The sequence below is a fragment of the Artibeus jamaicensis genome, unplaced genomic scaffold (genome assembly GCF_021234435.1).
Source record: "Artibeus jamaicensis isolate MK-2021 breed Jamaican fruit bat unplaced genomic scaffold, CSHL_Jam_final scaffold_3151, whole genome shotgun sequence".
Lineage (NCBI taxonomy): Eukaryota > Metazoa > Chordata > Mammalia > Chiroptera > Phyllostomidae > Artibeus > Artibeus jamaicensis.
The window spans coordinates 3,707,599-3,728,484 of NW_026522037.1; the positions used below are offsets into that span (position 1 = coordinate 3,707,599).

Consider the following 20,886-nt stretch of genomic DNA (forward strand, 5'->3'; position numbering starts at 1 on the left):
ACACACCTGTATGTAGGTGAGGTATTCATCCTTTTCTCCCTCCAGCACTGGTACAGTGGGAGTGAGGCTGGCTTCCTACTTGAGCAGAACCGGGATCGGATCCCAGCGCTGGCAGTGACCGATCTGACCCACTTTCCTCATCCGTCAAGTGGGGACAATGAATCGTCTCTGGGTAGTTAGGAGAATTAAATGAGAAAGTATTTGTGAAGTGTCTGCTGCAGCACCTGACACGCTTAATGCTTCCTTCCCACTTGAGGAGGCGCAGCGTCTAATGAGAACATAGCCAGGCACGGAGACGTGTCATCAGTCCATCAGCTTTCTTGGCTCTAAATGCCAGAGCCGAGGGAGCCACGTTCGTCATCCCAGGCAAGGGTGTCGTGAAGGCAACAGACTTGTCCATCATGCCCTGGGCAGGGCACAGGTCAGAGGAGAGAGATTGGATCTGCGTTGTGCTGCCGTGTGGCCATGTGATGGACGAATGCATTGTGGATAGTGGAGCGGAAGTCAGAACTGTTTGCCAGCTGTGGGGATAGGAGTCAGGAGAGGGTCAAGTTCTTGTTTGCTGAGGCTGTGGCAGAGGGTGGGGCCGAGGTGGACCCAGTGCAATCTGGAATGTGGGGGAGGTGAACATAGGGCAGAGGGCGTGTGATAAGGGTGCTGCAGCCTGGAGCAAAGCCGGGGCTGTGGCAGAGTCCTGGGTGCTGGAGCAGGTGGTCAGGAGGAATAGGAGAGGGGGATGGAGGCAGGGATAGGGGTCAGGCTCTGGGTTACTTCGTTCTGCGTGGGTCGGTCGTGCTGCCTGGCAAGTGGGGAAGAGCAGGGTAGGCCTGGATTCAGTTCCTCGTCTGCCACCAGTAACTGGGAGATGGGCCGAGTCACTGCACTTCCATGAGCTGCAGTTGGCTTATTTTTATGGCGTTCATAGAAACTATATAGCCTATGAGGGCAGAGTGAATTGATACATGTCAAATGCCTGGTGGATTGCGGGTGTTCAATGAATAGCTATTACTGTGGTGCAGGTGTTCACAGCATTTCTGTGTGCAGTCTAAACCTCCCTGCCTCGTGGGGCTTCCACTGCCCCTGAGCTTACCTCATTTTGCACAGTGAAGGGGGGGATGGGTGGGATTCACAGAAAATGAGTCTCTGACACTTACTGTTCAACGCCGGTTTGGAGAGCGAAGGCCCTTTATTTTCGTTCAGGGATCCTGAACGGAGAACTAGTCATCAGGAACTGCTGGTTTGCCAGCAGTTCGTGTTGGAAATTGTTGCTGACATGGAACCACCAGCTGTTGAACCTCAAGGCGCCCAGCATCTCGGTCTTTCACCCCTGTGGAGAGGCAGGCAGAGTGGGAAAACATGTCCCTGACCTGCAGCGTCATAGCAACAAACCCACTGGGTGCCACCTGCCCTGGCTGCAGTGTCACTGAGGATCACTGGAACCTGGATTTGGCAAGAACAAGTCACTGAGCATATCTTGTTTCCTTTTATTTTCTTCATAAAGTGACCGGCGCAGAGGTGAGGACGCACACACGTGTCGGCACGCACGCATCATGGAAGCTGACAGCAGGTCTCTGGGTGTCCTGGGGACCAAAGGAGAGTTGGGCGGGGCACTGACTTCCCAGAGTGGGGATTAAAGTCAACGTGGAGAAAAGTCACTCCTGAAACGGACGTCACCGTGGGTTTCCTTGAGGGTGATCAGGCCTGTGATGACTTACTGGACATTTCTGAGGGGCGGCGTCTCCACTGTGGCTGCCGAGGTGCGGTGCTCCACACAGTGGAGAGAGGCCCTCTGCCTTCTTGGTGGAAGGGGATCACTGCTGGTGTGACCAAAAGTCTGAGCTTCCCCTGAGCCCGGCCGTTGTAAAAGGGGCGGGGTGGGCGGGCAGAATCAGGCTGGACCCTGGACCCATTTTACCAGTGAAAACTGGGTTCAGGGGCGTTAGGGAACTTGCCCAGGGACAGATGGTCAGTACGTTAGTTTGAAGTCCATGGTCTGCCGCTGTGTTATGTCCTGCACATGGGTCCAAAATCCCAACCGTTTAGGTTCAGCATGGTCTAGTTGTGGCTTGTCAGTCACAGATGTAAAGGCTAGGAGTCTTAGAGGATTGTGAACCATCAACATGGGGGTTGGTCTAGTGCTTTCTGGCAAAAATGCTGATGGGCAGAAACCAGGGAAGAAGGTAAAACCCTCATTTAACCCTCAGTGGCCCACAGAGGTAGGTGGTGTAGCCCCCAACTCACGAGCTATGAAGCTGGCCTAGAGCGGGGGTGTTCCTCGCTCCAGTGATGCAGGCGTAGGAGCAGGATCTCAACCTCTGTGTATGGCTGCAAAGCCAGGTTCTATCCAGCGGGTAGTTTCTCTCAGCCCCGGCCACACACCGGGACCACCCTCCCCAACCCAACTCCCGAGGCGAGCCCCACACCTAACTGGTGGAGAACCACTGCCCTATCCTGCTGTTCCTTTGGGCTATTGAAAGTCGGGTGGTGGTGGTATGGGAGGAACTCCCAGAGACTCGGTTCTTCTCATTGATGTAGTAAAGAATTACAGGCCAGCGAGCCTACTAGCATGCAAGCGAAGTTTATTAATGCTAAGTTCTACTAGAAAAGCAAAAGCAAGGGTGGCCAGAGGCCAGGTGGCCTGGGGCCCCCCAGTGTGGCAAGAGAGCCCCAAGGCCAAGAGATGAGGCCAAGAGACAGTCCTTTGTTCTGGGGGCACATATAGTTGGTGGGGTGGGGGCGGAGAAGTTACATACTGATTGATGGGCAGAGGTGGTGCCAGCTTCCCCAGGGAGATGTGACTACCCAAATGTATGTAATGGGGGCGGGGTCTATTGGCCCAAATCCTTAACTTGCTCTCCAGCCTGTTTGTTCATTTTGCCTACATGCTGGGAGACAGTTAACCAAAGCTGTTTTATGGGCTTTTCCTCGGGGCACTGTGAACGCCCTCCCCTTCTCCCTTCCAGGCCTTGGGGTGAATACGCAGTCTCAAGGTTTTCCTTTTCCTAGCCAGTGGGGATGAAACACGCAGACTTTCAAGGGCTCCCCCTCTCCTACACTACTGTAATTTCACTTGTTTGGGGTGTCTGGCAGCCTTATCGAACCAGCTTCAAGATTACTGGGTCAGCCGGTGAATTTTGCTTTTAGCCTCCTGCGTTAAGTTCTTTGTTAAATTACAATGGCAAGGGTCCTGCCTTTATTTCCCCTCTGGCTGCTCATTCCACCATAACAGTGTCACAGAAATGGCCTAGGAGTGTGGAGGAAGAAAAGGCTTTCGGGAGGAGGCATTGGAGTTGGTCCTAGAAGGATGGGCAGGAATCAGCCAGGGAGCCCTTGGAGGAGGTTTGAGGCAGGAGGCCATGCAGGCAAAGACGTGGAGACACAGACCATCCTGTGCTGGTTTGGCTGACAGGAGCCTGGGCAGCGGAGGGCAGTGGCAGTGGCTTTCCTCTAACGGTGCTTGTGTTGGGGGAGAGCACCTGCCCAGCGTTTGGACTCTTCTGCCTTGCCTATAGTGGTCTCACCCATCTCTCCTCTGGCTGCGGTTCCCTGAGGATCATCTGCAGGCTTTGGCCTCTCTAAGCTCCTGTCCCATTATTATTAGGGTCCCAGAGAAGGAGGTCAAGAAGGCCTTCTGGGTACAACCAGCTGGACCTTGGCCTGGTGGCTCCATTAAATAAAGACAGAACCTGTAGGGGAAGCCTACGCCCATTCAGCAATCAGAGCCCACAGGCATGGGGCCCCTGCCCAGCCTCCTAACCAGTGTGGCCCCACCTGGCTCGGAAGCCCTGGGCCAGTGGTGTCAGATGGTTCCAGGCTCTTATCTTGACCTTGCCACCTGCCAGCTGCATGAACGTAGGCAGGTCTCATCACCTGCCTGAGTGGTAGGTTCCCCACTCTGGGCAGTCTGATTTTCCCACAGTATGCTCAGTCAGTGGACAACAGAGAGTACTGGGTTCTCTCCCTTCCACCCCCTGCTTCCCTGGATTTAAGGGAGGGGTGTGACAGGTGTGGGGCTAGAGAGGTAGACGGGGCCCCTCTGTGAAGGGGCCTGTGCCCTGTGCTAAGGAGTGAGACCTGTGGCCTGTCAGCGATTTAAGGGCTTTAGGCAGCTCCAAGCTGTGTATTAGGAAGACCACGTGGGGTGTTGTGGCAACTGGATTCCAGAGAGAGTTCTCAAAGCTGTGCAGTGTAACGCAGAGCTTCTCAAGCTGGGGCTTCCGAACCCCCTGGGGGACCCGTCAAAGCGCAGTTTGCTCAGTCCCACCTCCCACCCCCACCCCCCATTTGGTGGTTCTCTACCCTGCAGTGGGGGATGGTGGAGTCTAGCAGTTTCCTAGGGAAGCTGCTGCTGCTGCTGAGGTTATCAGGTATATTGGGCCCAGCCCAGAGCACTGCCGGTGGTTTCAACTCTAGATCTCAGTAGCTAGCCTCTGGCCTTGGCCAAGCCCTCTCACCCGTGCAAGCCTCAGTTTCCTTGTCTGTGAGTGAGATGCTATCCAATTCCAGAGTGGTACAACAGTTCACTGAGATAATATGAATGCTTAGCACAGTGCCTGCAGTCAGCGTTTCGTAGTAGCTGATGACATTTATTAGCACCAGTGAGGAGGCTGTTGGGGGCTGCACAGAAAAGCCAAAGTAGGGGCTGAACCAGGCCAGTGGCCGACTGGGTGGAGAGGGGGGATCTGGTTTCCTCCAGGCTCCAAGCCCTGCGATCCAGCCCCTGGTGCTTGGGGTAAAACCTGCCTGCTGGTCCCCGTTTTGCCACAAGAGGGCAGTGGAGCCAAGGCTGCACTAGGAAGGCTGCCTGCTGGGAAGGTTGGTGCTGGTCTGTGCACTCAGCCTTTATTCCAGTTCTGAAGCCTAATTGTATTTGCATTGCATTGTCCCTTCCCTCTTTGTTCTGTGTACTTGCTGACATTTTTGGAGAACACTTCGCATCGCAGGGCCTCTCTGAGTTCCTGCTCACCCTGTGGCCTGGGATTAGCCATGGCTGAAGCCTCCTGCTTTCTGGCAGCTGTGTTTACTTCTCAAGGGCACAGGCAAAGCAGAACAGGGGGGCCTGCGCCCTGCAGCTCAGCAGAGCCTAGTCTGAGCCACAGTTACGCTTCTGCAAGTTCAAAACTTGGGGCCTGTTCCATCTTACATCCCCCCTCCCCACCTCCCCTGCTCCTCAGCCCTCGCCTGCTCCCTTTGATTCTGGGGGTGGAGAAATAGAGGGAATTCCAAGTCCTTAATTCATTTTAAAGGCCGGCTGGAAGCAAGGCTTTTTAGGAGCTTGGTAAACAGCATTGGTTGAATCATTTCAGAGACGTGCAGGTGCTCTTTCAAGGTCATAGAATGTGGCGAGGGCAGATTTATAATATTCGATGGTGTACCTTGTGCCAAGCTCTGTATGTCGACAAGTTGCTTTATCCCATAAGAACAATAAGAGGTTCCAGTGACAGTGAATGCACTTACTGATTGGTCTGGGCCAGGCCCTGTGCTAAGTGATGTTCACATATTTGCCCTTTCCACTCTCATAACTGCCCTGCAGGGTTACTAATCCTGAAGCAACTGAGACTCAGAGAGGTTACTATAGGATGCACAGGGCCAAAGAATGGTGTTGTTAGAAATCCGTACCAGTGCGTCCCACTGCAGAATCCGGGCTTTCGTCAGTACCGTGGGGCGTGGTCTATTCTACTCTCAGCCCAGCTCTTTCTGGGGGTGGGGTAGATAGACAGGAAGAAGGCCAGGCTTATGACAGAACAGCCAAATAAGGACTCACGATCCCATCCGTGGACCAGTTAAGAGCATGGATTTGGAACCAGATTGCCTGGATTTCAATACTGCCTCTGTGATTTGCCATCTCTGTGACCATGGGCAAGGTTCTTCGACATCTGAGCCTTAGTCTCCTCATCTGCAAAATGGGGGGTAATAGTAGTAGCTACCTCACTAGTTTGCCCTGAGGGTTAGATGAGTGAATACAGGTAAAGTGCTTAGGTCTGTGCCTGGCACGAAGTAGTAACGCAGTAAATGTTAGCTCTTAGTATTGTCATTATTTTTATTTTATTCCTTAAAGAATTTATTTTCTTTTAGGAAGAGAGGAAGGGAGGGAGAAAGAGAGGGAGTGAAACATCTATGTGTGAGAGAGAGATCTATTGGCTGCCTCTCACAAGCCCCCACCTGGGGACCTGGCCTGCAACCCAGGCGTGTGGCCTGACTGGGAATCGAATTGGACGGCCTTTTGGCGTGCAGACCGGCGCTCTGTCCACAGAGCCACGCCAGCCAGGGCTGTCGTCATTCTTTTTAACTGCTGAGCCACATTCGCCTCTGCAATCTCAGTGCCTGACATACAGTAGGGGCTGGGGAGTGTTTATTGAATGAAACGAGCCTGTAGACTCAGAAAATGTTCCTGAGCCCTGGGGTGCCAGGGGCTGGAGTCATATGTAAAGGACTCCACTTCAGGGCCTGTGCTCACGGCCACATCCCGGAGGAGAGCTGGGGTGGGGGTGCTCATACTGCAAGAGGCAGAAACATTCTAGAGAGGGCCTGACGGGGGTGGGAGCACTTTGGAGCGGGGTAGGGCTGTGGGCCAGTTTCAGAGGAGAGAGCCTTGGAATTAGGCCTTGAAGGATGGGCAGAGAAGGAGGCAAAGGTGGGCTGGGCCATGGAATTCGGGTTTCTTGGGCCTGACATCCCTCTGACTTCACAAAGGGTCATTGGGTCAAGTTGGATTTTTTTCTTTAATCAACAAATACCAGGCATGTTTGGAGTCAGGCACTGAGACAACATGGTGGCTTTGACCCAGTCCCTGCACTCAAGGGACCTGGGTCTAATGGGACAACAGCCAAGACCCAAGTGATGGTAAATACTGTGGTGAGGGTACGTATTGCCTCGGAGCCTCTTAGGTGCAGGTGAGAGACACTCACCGCGGACTGGTTTAAATAGAAAGGAAACACACTGGCTCATATACCCGGAATATATTCAGGTGTGGCGGGATCCAGGGTCTCAAAATAGGTCCTTAGGAAATTGTCACTCTCCATCTCTCGTACGTGTCTTTCTCTGTGTTGGTGTCACTCTCTGGCAGCCTGTCCCTTTGCAGTGTCACCGGTGGCCCCCAGCAGGTCCTGGCGTCTTTCTCACTGGCTCAGAAATCCCAGTAGAAAGAGGGTACCTCTTTCTCAGTGGTTTCCTCCAGTGTGGGTGGGGTCTTGCTAGATATCTTTGGTCACACATGGTCACTGTGGCCAGGCGGATCATCTGCCTACCCTGCAAAGGCAGGGGGGAGAACAGGGCATGTCAGCTCTGCCCAAATGAGGACTGAAGTGGTGGGTGTGACCCACCTAAGAGAATTCGGAGGCTGTCAGCAGAGGAAGGAAGAATAGATGTTTAGGCGAACCCCACCGATGTCCGCTGTCACTACGACATGGGAGCAGAGTAATCCGACAGTGAAGAGCCCTGGCTTGGGGCTCCAGTTCCCAGGGATGGAGTCTCAGTTCCATCGTCGTGTGGCCATTTCACTGGTCAGTCTGGTCCCAGTGTCCCATCTATGAAATAGGAGCGACAGCCCAGCATCGCGGGCTTGACTCAGGGAGAGAGCACCTTGCAAAGGGTCGGGCGGGCAGCTGCAGAGCCACTGCAGTTCGGTGTGGCATGAAGTCCAGTCTCTGGGTTGTTCCCTGGCCAGTTCAGGGCAGTGGGCCACAGACCAGCAGCCAGAGTCCTCCAGGTTCAGCTCCCCAGTCTGACACTTAACTGGCTGCGTTGTCCTCCTGTGTGAAGCGCAGGTGACCACTCCTGCCTCCCGGTGGTTGCTGGGAGATGTGGTGAGGTGATGTGTAGACAGTGCCTGGCACGTACCAGTCTGTGACTGATGACAGCTGTGTTCTCAGTACAGCCATTGTTCTGAGGGTGTGCCAAGGTCCAGGTGTGGCTCGGGCAGGACAGACCACGTGCTGCCTCGGACAGACAGCTGTTCTGGACACCGGGTGCCTTTGGCCAGCAGCCAGCGGCCCTGGGAAGGCTCTGTGTGTCCTGGCCTTTCTCTCTCTCCTGTCAGCTCAGGGTGGGTACAGCCTCGCAGAGGTTCGAGTTTCACTCTAATTACCCCTCCGGCTCTACTATCAGCTTGTATTTCATTTCCACCAGGAGGCTTTCAGCCAGACGGTTTGAACAGAACCTCATCTGGAGTGTATTAACTCCTCCCCCTTCATTGGCAGAGATCTGGGATCAGCTTTGCATTAGGACAAGTTGTAAGTAAACACACATTTGCTCAAATGGAGCCCCTCCCCCAGCCCACAGCCTTATCTTAGATTTGGGCTGCTTCAAATTAGGGAACATAAGCCTGTTTGGAAAAGACGAGAAATCATTGGATTTCACCTACCCATTTTACAGAGCGTGGATAAGAAGCCGTCTTTGCCTTTGAAGTGTTCATGGTTCATCATCCATCCATCCATCCATCCATCATCTGTTCATCTTCCCATCAGCCTACTTCCCTCCACCCTTTCATGAATACATCATTGCTAATGCTCTTAACCATTCATCTGGTCATCATGTATTATAAGGCCCCACGTCCTAGGCTGGTGCTAGTGGTCAAACAATCTTCACTCTTCAGGCTTTCACGTCTACCGGGGCTGGGAAGACAGAAAAAGCCGCCTCTGAGGGACCTAGGAAGGGCTCAGGTTGGGCACGAAAGGGGACCTGCACTTCTGCCGATTACTCTGAGAAGGCTTCATTCTGAGTTTGACAGTAAGAGCTGCATCTTGGGCAGGAGTTCCCAGTGGGGTAGACGGGAAAACCTTCTAGACTGAGGGAAAAACAGGGGCAAAGGCACGAGAATGCCTGGTGGTTTGGGAGAAAGAAAAATTCAGTTTGATGACTCCTTCAAGGCCGGCTAGCAGTTAGGACAGGGTGTCAATGGCTCTTTCAAAAGGACCTTGAATACCACAACTGGAGCCAGAATGTCACCTTCTAAGCATTTGGAAACCATTGTGGGGTTTTCAGCAGGAAGGAATTTAGGTCAGTGGGCATTTTAGCTGGATCGCCCCAGGCAGCTGGGTCAGAGGGGAGAGACCGAAGTACAGGAGTGTTCTAAGGTGGGGGCCGTAGGCGAAGCCAGCTCTCCACCCCTCCACCGCTCTCCAGCTATGTGTGATCGTCCCCACTCCTGTCCTCTGAGTGAGAAAGACGAGGAAATCAAATAATGAAGCCGTGAGTAGGTGAGGTGTGAGGGAGACAGCTTGCAGGGTGGGAAGCACAGATGCCTGGAGGTGGGGAGGGGGGTGGTGGCGGGCGAAGGCGCAGAGCTGAGTTCTGAGAAACCGGGTGGAGGGGCTCGGCCGGGTGTGCAGTGTTGCAGGTGGGCGCCTGGTGGGTGACAGGCTGGGGACAGGTGTTCTCTGCGATGAAGGCGACGTGGTCCCTTCCTAGCCATGGGAGGCTTTGACATGTTCTTGGAGAATTTCTTTAAAGTAAGATTCATTTTAGACTGTTTTTTTTTTAAAGCACGCACTGGAATTGAGCGTAAGAGTTACCATTTATGAAGCGCCCACTGTATGCCATTTCTTTCACATCACCGCTACTTTCCAACGATGCAGGGATTTTTGCTAACTCTGCCACAACAGTGAGGACTCTGAGTCTCAGGGACCTGACAGCTCGCTCAGGCTTCGTCTGCTTTGATACTTATTTCAAATGAGTGAGGTGTGTGTGGGGAGCCTGAGCCTGCTCAGACAGAAGTCACCTAAGGGCTTTTGGTTTTGTTTTGTTCTGTTTCGTTTTTGTTTTCAGGGTATGCTCTTCAGTTCCGCAAATTTGGAGCTGGAGGGCATGGTGCGGGTAGAGGGCTGGGAAAGGAAAAAAGCTATTGAAGACACACCCCTCACGACAGCCCTGCCTTGTAAATGTCGGGGACGGGATTCCTGTTACCTCATCCAGCCCACGGGAGCTGCGCCCCAGCACCGTCCCTGGCAGGGGCGGGCGTTTGACCCAGCTATGCCAGGCGTGTATTCCATCGCGCTGGCCACAGGGACTGGGCCCGGCATGAGCACGTGACCCAGACCAGGCCAGTCACGTCCTGTCCTGGGATTTTTGAAAACTGGAGCTGACAGCCCTATTTGCCCCTGAGCATAGCAGTGATCATCTGACATTCTCCACCTTACCGAGACGTGGACTTGAAAAATTAAACTGACGTGCAGACGGAAGCAAAGGAGAAAAGGACAGTCCCCTGCCCCTTCCCAAAGCCCTGGTTTCTGTTTAGGGAGCTCCAGTACCCTGGAAATACCGCCACCCTGCAGCTCCCTGGCCCACAGGGGACCACTTGGCCTGGGCCAGGCCACTCAGCATGTTCCGTTCCCCACTGCAGAAATGGCCGGAGATGGGCAGAACCAAAGCTGGTCCATCGGGATGAGTAGAGGCCTTTTACTAAATGCTGGGACGGAGTTTCTCTTTCCCACTGGGTGAGAGGAAGCACGTACTGTATTTTGCTGTGTATAGTGTGCACCCACAGTTTTGTGTGCATTCTACATGGGATTATTACAGTCATGCTGTATAATCATTGTACCCATGTATAACATACATCCTTATTTTTCCCTCAAAAATTTGGGCAAAAACGTGTGTATTATACATGGCAAAATAGGGTAGCTTCCAAATGAGCATCCGACAAGTAAGCCAGTTTTGGGATGAGGCGAGCAGTTAGGAGGGGAATAGAGGAGAGGCGAGCAGGACTCTGGGCCTGGCAGCGGGTGGGTTCTTCCCTGGTGCCCACCCCACCCGCGGGCCCTCCAGGCCTGGGAGCCCGAGATCTCGGTGGTTTACGTGCCATCACAAGCTTCTTAGCGACAGACTACTCCCCTTGATATTTGAGTCCTGGTTCTGGGTGGCTTAGAAGCTGGTTGTGTAGATTTTCCCCTAGCCATTGTCTTGTCACGTGAACAATTATACTTCTTATTTTGATTCCTTTAAAAATTAAGTTATTGGAAAACATTTGAACAGAAACTTAAAGACATACAATAGGTACGTGTAATAGTGTAATGCACACATTCTCAACCGGGTTAGGGAGAGGGGTCAAGAGGTGGCGAAACTTGGTTTTGGGGGGGAAGGGTGAATGTATCTTAACTGTTAGAATGGTCCTGCTAGTCCAAAGGGCCACAGTCCACAGATGCACAGCGTGTCCTTGATACACAGTGTATCCTTGACACTGAAAGTTCAAAATAATGTCTAAAAAGGCTCTTAGGGGCAGGTCAGGAAAAACCAGGTGGAGGAACACAGGTGTGATGAAGCCCACGCAGCCACTGCTCAGCCTCGACAGCTGTCAGCCCCTGGCTCCTAGAGTGTGGTCTGTGTCCCCGCCTCCATAATTCCGAAGTCAGTTTCAGACGTCATGTAATTTCATCCACAAGTATTTCACTATGGATCTCTGAGTGGGGCTCTAAAGCACGTAGCCACATCATTATTACACTAAAAAATTAAAAATACTTCCTTAACGTCATGAGATACCCAGTGTTCAGGGTTCTAACTGGATGTCTGTATCAGAACCAAATCAGGACCATTGCTGTTACTCAGTAGATCTCTTTGGTCTACTTAACTGAAGGTTCCCTGTGTTTCTTTCTTTTTTTCTTGGAACTTATTAGTTGAAGAAACAAGATCATTTGTCTATAATTTCTTACAGTCTGGACTTTGTGGATTGCATGCTCGTGATGTCATTCCGCATGTTCCTCTGGGCTTTAATTTGTAAATCAGCGTGAGGTGTGATTGATTACAGTAATAAACAGCACAGCTTCGAGTGCACCGTTTTATAAGCTTTGACATATTTATACACTCCAAGACTGTTACGGCACTCAAGTCAGGGCCCACGTCCAGGGCCCCCACGTGCGTGCTCCTGACTTTGTACAATTGCTCACTCGTGGTGTCCCCTCGCCTCCGGCGAACGCCAGTCCGACTTGTGTCCCTGCGATTTAGCTTTGCAGGCCCTGGGGCTCCCGACAGAGTCACGTCGTACGGACTCTCCTATTCAGCTTTCATGAAGCATAATTGTTTCGAGATTCATATTGCTATTTACATATATAGCTCATTTTTAAATTGCTGAATAGTATGCCATTAAATGGGTATATCACAATTTATTTGTTGACAGTCATTTGTATTGTTTCTGGTTTTGTGCTGTTACAAGCAAAGCTGCTATGCACATTTGTGTTCAGGTCTTTGAATTTCATATAATACGTATACACACACATACATATTTTTTTCTTTTCTCTTAGGTCAACACCTCCGAGAAGAATGGCTGGATCAAGGGCAGCGAAGCTGGCGGCCTGGGTGTGTCAAGGTAAGTGTATGTCTGACGTCACCAGCGCGGGAGTCCCGGGTCCTCGCACCTCGGCCAGCACAAGATCAAGGTCAGTCTTTTCAACTCACTTCATTCGGATGGGGGTGCAGTGGTGTCGAGTTGTGGTTGTAGTGAGCATTTCTCTGTAACGGACGAAGGGAGTGGAACTCCTGTTTACCTGCTTGTTTGCCATCGGTGGATCTTTGGTTGAGAGTCTGTTCACATGTGTTCTGCCGGTTTTTAAAAATTGGGTTGTTTCCTTATTGTTAAGTTTTGAGAGGGCTTCGTTTATTCTGGACGTTAAGTCCTTCATCGGGTGTGTGCTTCACAAGTGGTTTCTCCGTGTGGGTGGCTTGTTGTTTTATTGTCTCAAAGGTGGGTTTCCGAGAGTGGAAGAGTTTACTTTTGATGCAGTCCAGTTTATTGATTTGTTCTTTATGGGTCATACTCTCGTTGTAGATTTGAGAAGTCTCCGTGTGACCCAAGGCTACAAAGGCCTTTTCCTGTGTTTTCGCCTGGATGTTTTATACTTTTAGGTTCACGTTTAGATTCCTGACCTGGTTTTGAGTTGGTTTTTACAGCTGGTGACAGGTGTGGCTCCCAGTTTGTTTTTTTGCTGACGTGACCCAACTGTTCCAGGACCGTTTGTTGAGAAGGCTGTATTTTCTCCATTGCACGTCCTTGGCAACTTTGTCAAAAATCCATGTGCGGTCAGTTGCTTGACTCTGTTGGGTTCCACTTGTCTATGCGGCTACTTTGATGCTGGCACCACGGTCTTGATTATGTAGCTTTATATAATTCTTGAAATCAAGTGGTTTCCCAAATTTCGCATGTTGAAGACCTAACCCCACCAGTATGGTACTCCCTTCTTATCTGTGGTTTTGTTTCATGGTTTCGGTCACTTGCAGCCAAGCATGGTCTGAAATTATTAAGTGGAAAACTCTAGAAACAAACAGGTTTTAAGTCGTGCACCATTCTGAGCAGTGCGATGAAAGCTCGTGCCGTCCCGCTGTGTCTCGTGCGTCGCAAGTCATTCCTTCCTCCAGCGTGTGCATGCCTCGCGCACTCTACCTGCCTGGTGGCCACTGAGTAGCCATCTCGGTCAGCGTAGCGGTGGTGACATTGCGGTGCTTGTGTTCAACTAGCCCTTATTTTACTTAACGATGTCCCCGAAGTACAGAAGCAGTGGGGCTGGCAATTTGGATGCGCCGGAAAGAAGCCGGGGAGCGTTTCCTTTGAATGAAAAGGTGAAAGTTCTTGACTTCATAAGGTAAGAAAAAAAATTGCTGTGGTCACGAGGATCTGTGGTAAGAATGAATCATCTACTCACGAAATGGGGAAGAGGAAAAGGACACGTGTGCCAGTGTTGCTGTGGCACCGAAACCACAGAAGTCGCGGCCACAGTGGTGGCAAGTGCTTAGGTAACACGGACAAGCCTTCACACTGTATCATAGGTGTGTGTGCGTGTGGGCAGACGATGGAACAACCTGGCTTATCTAGGATTCGGCGCTCTCCTTGGTTTCAGGTGTCTATGGGCGTCTTGGAATATGTTCCCTGCAGTTAAGGGGGGACTACTGTCCCTTAGAATGGGACTGTTCTCGGAGATGTGGCTTTAGAGAGGTATTTGAGATAAAGTAAGGCCATATGGGTGGGCCCCAATCCTATATGACTGGTGTCCTTTTAAGAAGAGGAAACGAGGACAACAGACTGTGACAGACACCAGACACGTGTACCCAGAGGGAAGCCCTCACCGAGGGCACTTGTGAGGAGGCCACCAGCGAGCCACGGGGAGAAGCCCAGAAGAAACCACACCTCCTGATACCTTGATCTTGGACTTGTAGCCTCCAGAACTACGAGGACGTAGATTTCTGTGCTTGGTTTATAAGCCACAAGACTGTGGCATGGTGACCGATGAACGATACGGAGGGGGAGTTGTTGATCTCTTAGCTTCCTCCTTTCACAAGAGGAGTATTGGTGTCATTCCTGCAGGCCTGTACTTGCTTCTATAACAAATATCCCCCAGGTAGATAATGGATCAGATAAAGTCAAAGTTCATTTTTGTTCAACACTGATGTGTCTGAATGGCTGCTGTTTCTCCTTCAGTCGGTGATGAGGGGATTCGGGGTCCTGCCATTTTGTGGGTCCACCGTTCTTCAAAGCTCGACCTCCACAGGCTCCTCTGCTTCAGGCCCCAGAAGGAGGAGAATTCGGAGGAGAATGCAGGCCAAGGTGTTACGGGCAGTCTGGGAAGTGGCATGCATTGCTTCTGTTCATACTGCTTTGGCTAGAATCAGTTACTAGGCTACACAGAACTACCAGGGAAATGTGTGGCCTAGTTCTGTGGCCAGCAGGAAGAAGACAAAGCTGGGGGAAAGCCAATGAGTTTTTGCTGTGGGTGTAAGTCACAGAGAATGACCCTTCCCCCATCTCTCTACTCCAGCCAGAGAGGATGCTCCGAAGAGCTTCTTTAGGCCTCTTTTCAAATATGACTGCCTGGCTCGTAAGGAAGCTGCCTTTGGTTCTATAGCTTCTCGGAGACTCCGTTCAGAACTAAAACAGACCCCAACCACATTTGTTTGACTTGTTTTATCCTTGGGTCGGGTGGCCCTTCCTGGATTCATTGACTAAGCTCTCCGAGGGCTTGGTGATGAACCCTGTGAGCGAGCTATTCCACGTTTCCACGTTCCCTGATGCAGCAACAGACGAGGCGAAGTCATGTGGGTGCACAGGGTAGAGTCCAGATCCGAAACCAGGTACGTGTGACTCAGTGTCTTTGTGCCAGAATGCGGTTGCCGTGACTCTTGCTCTAAGTACATGGAAGCCATTGTTAGAGGGTTTAATCTGTCTCGGGGAATTTATTGTTAACTCTCCATTCCATGTCTTATTGGCTTTGTGGTCTTAGGTGTGTTTCTTTGCCTCCAGGAGCCTCGCTTTTCTCATCTATGAAATGGGCTAACCAAGATGGCCCCTGGGGCTGGGCTTTCTGTAGTGCTCCAAGAGTGTAAAATCCGGGGCCTGGCTCACCCGCCTGTTGCTTCCAGGCTGCAGATGGGCATCGACGCGGTGCCAGGAGAGGAGCTGCGGGGCCTGTGGGGCTGGAGGACACAAGGGGCAGCTGCGGTTCGTTCCCAGCTGACTGTCTCCAAATGTGGGAACTTGACCTCATCTTCTACTTTTCTGTAAACATCAATTTGTTTATGAACTTTCTCAATTTTTAATGCTGGCATCCCATTTAAATAGAAATCATGCCAACCTAACAAGACGTTCTTGACGGCAGCTGAATGCTTTGGAGATGGGGTTCCTGCACTGGGCCGGGCTCTGTGTGAGGCCGGCAGGGGACAGAGGCAGGTCCGCTGGCCTCCCCTGGGAGGTCCTAATCCAGTGAGGAGAGGAGCCTTCTACACAGGAAAGTGGTGGTATAATAGGATTTGGGGTAATAGGATTTGACCCACATTATCCTCGAACTCCTCAGACTGGGGACTGCAGAAGGCTCTTTGTAGCTGAAATTGAAACAGTAAAACAATCTGCGGCACTTGGAGGGGATGTCTTGGGAAATGTTTCCAGGGCTTTAGCGTTTCCTGAGGGCGTTTGCTCTCTCATTTGGTGCATTCTGTTCAATGAGCAATAATTTCATTTTCCTGGTGGCGTGACAAAGCCTCCTGGAAATAAGGGTCTGAGAGCCACACAAGCTGGCCTGGGACCTGGGTCTCAGGAGCCCGTTCCCACCCTGTCCTCACAGATGCTCAGGTAGCAAAGGGGGCCTGGGGCCTGACAATACTGGGGCACCAGGTGGTCACGTCGACCTGCGTGGAGCCTCCTCCAACCCCGTCAGTTGGGCTCGTTATCCGCACCTGGGAGAGGTGACTGGGGCGGCTCAGAGGGCGCACAGCCAGGGAGCCCAGGGAAGGTAACAGCGAGTGTCCGTGAGCCCCTCGAAGTCACCTGCAACACGTTTGACGTCGGCACGTCTGTCCGTCTCTCAGCGTAAGGGGCCTGACACTTTCAGCAGATTCTCCAAGGTCAATGATTCCAAAATGGCGAAGGGCCCCTGGTTTAGGCCGCGGTCCTTCTGACCGCACAGCCCGTGCTCTGAGGTCCCCTCCGCTGGGTCCCGGTCAGGAGAACCTTCCGTAAAGTCAAGTGGACGTGAGCTCTGTGTCTGCCTCCTGGCTCCTCCACCTACCAGCCGCCAGGTCTCCTTTCTTCATCTGTGGCATTGGGATTCACTCATTCAACAAATATTTTATTAACCCCCTGCTCTGCCTCAGGTTCGGTTGTTGGCACCAAAGACATGACAGCGGACAATGTCCCTGCTGCCTTTGACCTTCTATTGTAGTAGGGGGTAGAGGTGGTGGTGAGTGCAGTGGAGAAAAGGGAGTGGGTGGAGGGGCGGCTGCACTGTGGGGGGGCTGGGGGGGCTCCTCTGATGGCTGTTTAAGCAGGGACCCTGATGAAGGGAGTGTCACACGGCTGTCAGGAGGGACGGCCATCCAGGCTGAGGGGGAAAGTGGCTTTTCACGTGTGGGGGAACCTCTGGGGCCCGCAGGGTCAGGTTGGAAATCCTCCACTTGGCGTTCAGAGCTTTCCTCCGTCTGGTTCGGAATTATTTTCTGGTTCTCCTCTGGGTTTACTGGCTCATCCCCGGTGGGTTTGCTTGGCCCTGTTTTTCTTGTTAGGCACCTTATTAATCGTCTCTGCAGCAGTGCTCTGGGCCAGGCCAGTCCCGACAGTCTGAGCCATGCCGCGAGACAGGGAGGACCCGCGGCCCTGTCCAAGGGGGAGGGAAGGTCTGCAGGGGACTTCAGTGGAGAGAGGGCATTCGGCATAGGGTCCTGAAGAATTAGTAGAAGTTCGCCATGTGGAGGGAAACTAGAGATGAAGTAGAATATTCCGGAAGCTTGCACCATGGAGAGTCTCCTGGCCAGGAAATCTCTGGTTTTTAGCAGTTAGTTAATATACTTTGCTGTTCTCTGTTCATTCTGTGGGGTAAACAGAGGTGACAAGCACTTACCCCTGGATTCAGGTAGGTGAATGAGTCTAGCTGACTCAGGAGGGACTTGGGGGGTCTGGACAGTAAATACTGTGTCTAAAGGGGGCCGTTGATGGCAGCTTTGCAGGATCGTGGGCTCAGTGTTGATAGAACATTCAGGGAGTTTTGACAAAAAATGTACGGTGTATAATCATGACCACAATCAAAATATAAGATAGTCCTAGTGCCTCCAAGATTTCTCCATTTGCAGGCGACCCTTTTCCCCACCTTCGTGCCTAGATACTACTGATGTTTTCTGTCCTTATAATTTTGTCTTTGCAAGAATGTCATAGAAATATCCTAACATGTCGCCTTTTTAGCCTGGCTTCTTTTTGTTGGCATTATGCATTTAAATTGCGTCTCTGTGTGTTACTCACTTCTTTTATTTCTGAGTAGTGTCCCGTTGGATGGATGTGTCACCGTTTTGTCGTTCCCCAACTGGAGGACATTAGGACTATTTCCGAGTTTTTAGTGTTTATAAATAAAGTCTCTGTAAACATTTATGAGAGGTTTTTTTTTTAAATGTGGGTTTTTATTTCACTTGGGTAAATATGTAGAAGTGAGATCGCTGGGCCATATGACAAGTGTAGGTTTAACATTATATGAAACTGCAACATTGTTTTTCAAAGTGACTGTATCGTTTTGTATTCTTGCCAGGATTGATCAAAGTTCGTTTCTATCTCTGTCAGCACTTGGGGTTGTCAATATTTTTTTTAAAAGGTCAATCAAAAAGCTGTGTAACTTATTTCATTGTGGTTTTAATTGCATTTCCTAATGACTAATTATGTTGGGCATCTTTTCATGTGCTTATTAACCATCTATATATCTTCTCCGGTGAGGTGTCTATTCAGATATTTTGCTCATTACAGTTTTGGTTTGTGTTCTCACTATTAAGATTTGAGGGTTCCTTTTTTTGGTAACAGCTTTATTGAAATGTAGTTTGCTTACCATACATTTACTCGTTTAAAGTGTACAATGCATGATTTTTAGTATATCCAGAGTTGCGTAGTCATCACCACCACCAACTTTAAAACATTTTCATCACCTCAGAAAGAAGCCTCGCACCCTTCAGTTACCATGCCCCAGGCCCTCCCTGGCCCCGCAAGCAACCACTGATCTGCTTTCTGTCTCTATGGATTTGCCTTTTTGAATCATTTCATTTAAATGGAATCCTATCACCTGTGGCTTCAAAGACCTGAGGTTCTTTATGTGGTCTGGATACAATTGTTCTCTACCAGGTATATGACTTACAAACATGTTCTCCCGAGTTTGCAGTCTTTTGATTGTTTTAACTGTCTTTTAAGGAGCATAAATTCTTAATTTTGATGACATTCAATTTATCAACTTTTTCATTTTATGGGTCAGTCTTTTAATGTAGCTAAGAAGTAAGTCTTTGCCTAGATTTTCTTCTATGATTTCCTACAGAGCTGTTCTTTTTTCTTAAAGAGATCAGAAATGTGTTTTTCATGTAAAATATTTTGATTTGTGTTATAAAATAAAACATATCTATGGGCTAGAAAAGGACCATGGGCTGCCAGTTTTCATACTATATTATGTGCAAAATTACTTATTTTTTGCTATTTTTTTATCTGTTAAAACAAGAGTTTCTTCTGTTTCAATTTAATGCTCTTTGCAGGTTGTTTAAATTATAGGCAACTATTGCGTCACAGATGTGGCACACCTTGGCCTGTTATTTTAATTTTAATTTCTTTGGTCAAGTTGCTTGAGTTTGCTAAGCCATCCCTATGACAGCTGAGAAAAGCGAGGCCTCACGAATGAAGCATCTTCCCCGTGGACACCCAGCAGGACTACACTTGGGGACATGGACTGTCTGTCACAAGCCAAGGTCACCTGGCACCGGGCTGCCCAAAGCAGAGGCCTCCACAAACATTGTGGTTATGATCAACACTGTTTAAACAACACAACAAGAACCCTCAGACATGTGTGCAGACGAAGTCCAAACATCCTGGAGAGAGGCTGCGCAGCTTCTTATCTGCCTGGTGCCTCAGCTGTGAGTAGACTTGACCCTGAGTTTTCTCCCCCATCTCTGTTTGTTTGATTGGAGAGAAGACTGGAATTGCAGAGCAAGCTTTTAAATACCATTAGCATTTCCATCTCCGATTCCTTGCAACCTGGGATTTTCTTGATATTTACAAGTTTAAAAGGGATAGGGTTGCAAAAAGTCAGTGCTGAGATTGGAACAGGGCTGCATATATTATCCATGATATCTAACTTCTTACTCTTTCTGATCCATTAAAACAACCTCACTGTGAGTTCTCAGCGATTGACTTTGGGATAAGTAAATGTTACAGAATTGGCAGCAGAGGGACCAAAACTTGCATCATTTCCCTTTTCCTGGTGGAGGAAGCTTACATTTCCCACAGTCCCTTACATTTGGATTGAGGCACGTGCTGAATGCTGGGGGCCGGTGGGACGTGGGCAGAAGTGGGTGCAGACGATGGTGGTGGGAGGGCGAGTCACCGGGGGGAGTGGCTAGAGGTCCACCAAGAGGAGCTGCCCGACCAGCACGGAACTGCGACTCTCGTGTGTGAAGCCACCGAGATGTCGGGTTTTTTATTAGCCCAGCAAATCCCGATCTATCCCTACTAACACGGGATTGAACAAAATTTCTATTAAAACACAGCTTTGATCTCTTCTATGCTGGATTCCCTGTATTATTGACTGAAAAGTAGGAAGTTGTGCTGCTATAAAAGGTATCAAAGTCAGGAATCGAGTTTAGTGTCCAGATCTTACAGGTAATCAGCAAAAGGGCTGGAGAGGAGCTGTGACTTGTCTGGGGCCACGCGGCCGAGGCAAAGCCGGAATGCGGTGCATGGGCAGCTGTGTCGTAGCTGCCTTTTCTTTTTCTTTTCACTAATGGTAGTTGAAGTTTCCCATCCTCAGCCAAGGCCTTACTCCGAATGCACGACTTATTCTCGTCCTTCACCCCTGGGCCCAGCCAATCTGTGCCGTCTATTGCTCAGACCTCGGCGATTAGCTTGATGATGGAAAGATGACCCAGCCTGAGCAATGGAAACTAATCTCTGTTCCTTTTTTCTGGAGCTCCTGGGAAGTGGTCACTCTTCGTGGGTTGCTGAACCAACAGGATGTGCATCCCGAGCTGCAGAGGGTCATCTGAGTTCATCTGGGTCAAGACTGAACCTGACTCAGGGGAAGCAGAGCTGAAGGATGGAGACGGACGAGGCTTGACGATGTCATTTGAGCACCAACCGGGACCGGCCGTGCCCAAAGCCCAAGCTTCCAGTCACATGAGCCAGCATGCTTTTTTTCTTGTTTATGCCCATTTTGATTTCCTGTCACTTGCACCTGAAATGACTCTGACTTAGATGGTTAGATGGTTTTGTGTTCTTTTTTTTTTTTTTTTTTTAGCTGACAGGAATTACTGTGATTTTCCATTGTACTGATCAGGAGGTGGAGACCCAGTCTATTTATAATCTGGTGCTTCAGGTCTCACAAGACTCAAGGCTTGGTGACTCTGGTCTCTGGAAGGCCCCATGTGGGGACTCTTGGTTGCCTGCCCTGCCCGCCAGGGTGCGGGCGT

The 20,886-nt window shown here is 50.5% G+C and overlaps 1 protein-coding gene across 2 annotated transcripts in view; it reads left to right on the forward strand.

The window, feature by feature from the left end:
- The window catches only part of THOC3 (THO complex subunit 3), a 32,698-nt gene extending 12,027 nt beyond the window's left edge, over nt 1–20,671 (forward strand). The window contains exons 6-9 of one of the 2 annotated variants that reach the window (XR_008390033.1): nt 12,231–15,048; nt 18,375–18,562; nt 19,044–19,335; nt 20,388–20,671. Coding sequence is in view for 1 of the 2 variants with exons in the window: in XM_053656991.1 (XP_053512966.1) it covers nt 12,231–12,427 (197 nt within the window). In the remaining variant the exon portion in view is untranslated. Of the gene's footprint in view, nt 1–12,230; nt 16,659–18,374; nt 18,563–19,043; nt 19,336–20,387 lie in introns of those variants that run through there. The other variant, XM_053656991.1, reaches the window with a different exon arrangement.
- Nucleotides 20,672–20,886: the final 215 nt, after the last annotated feature.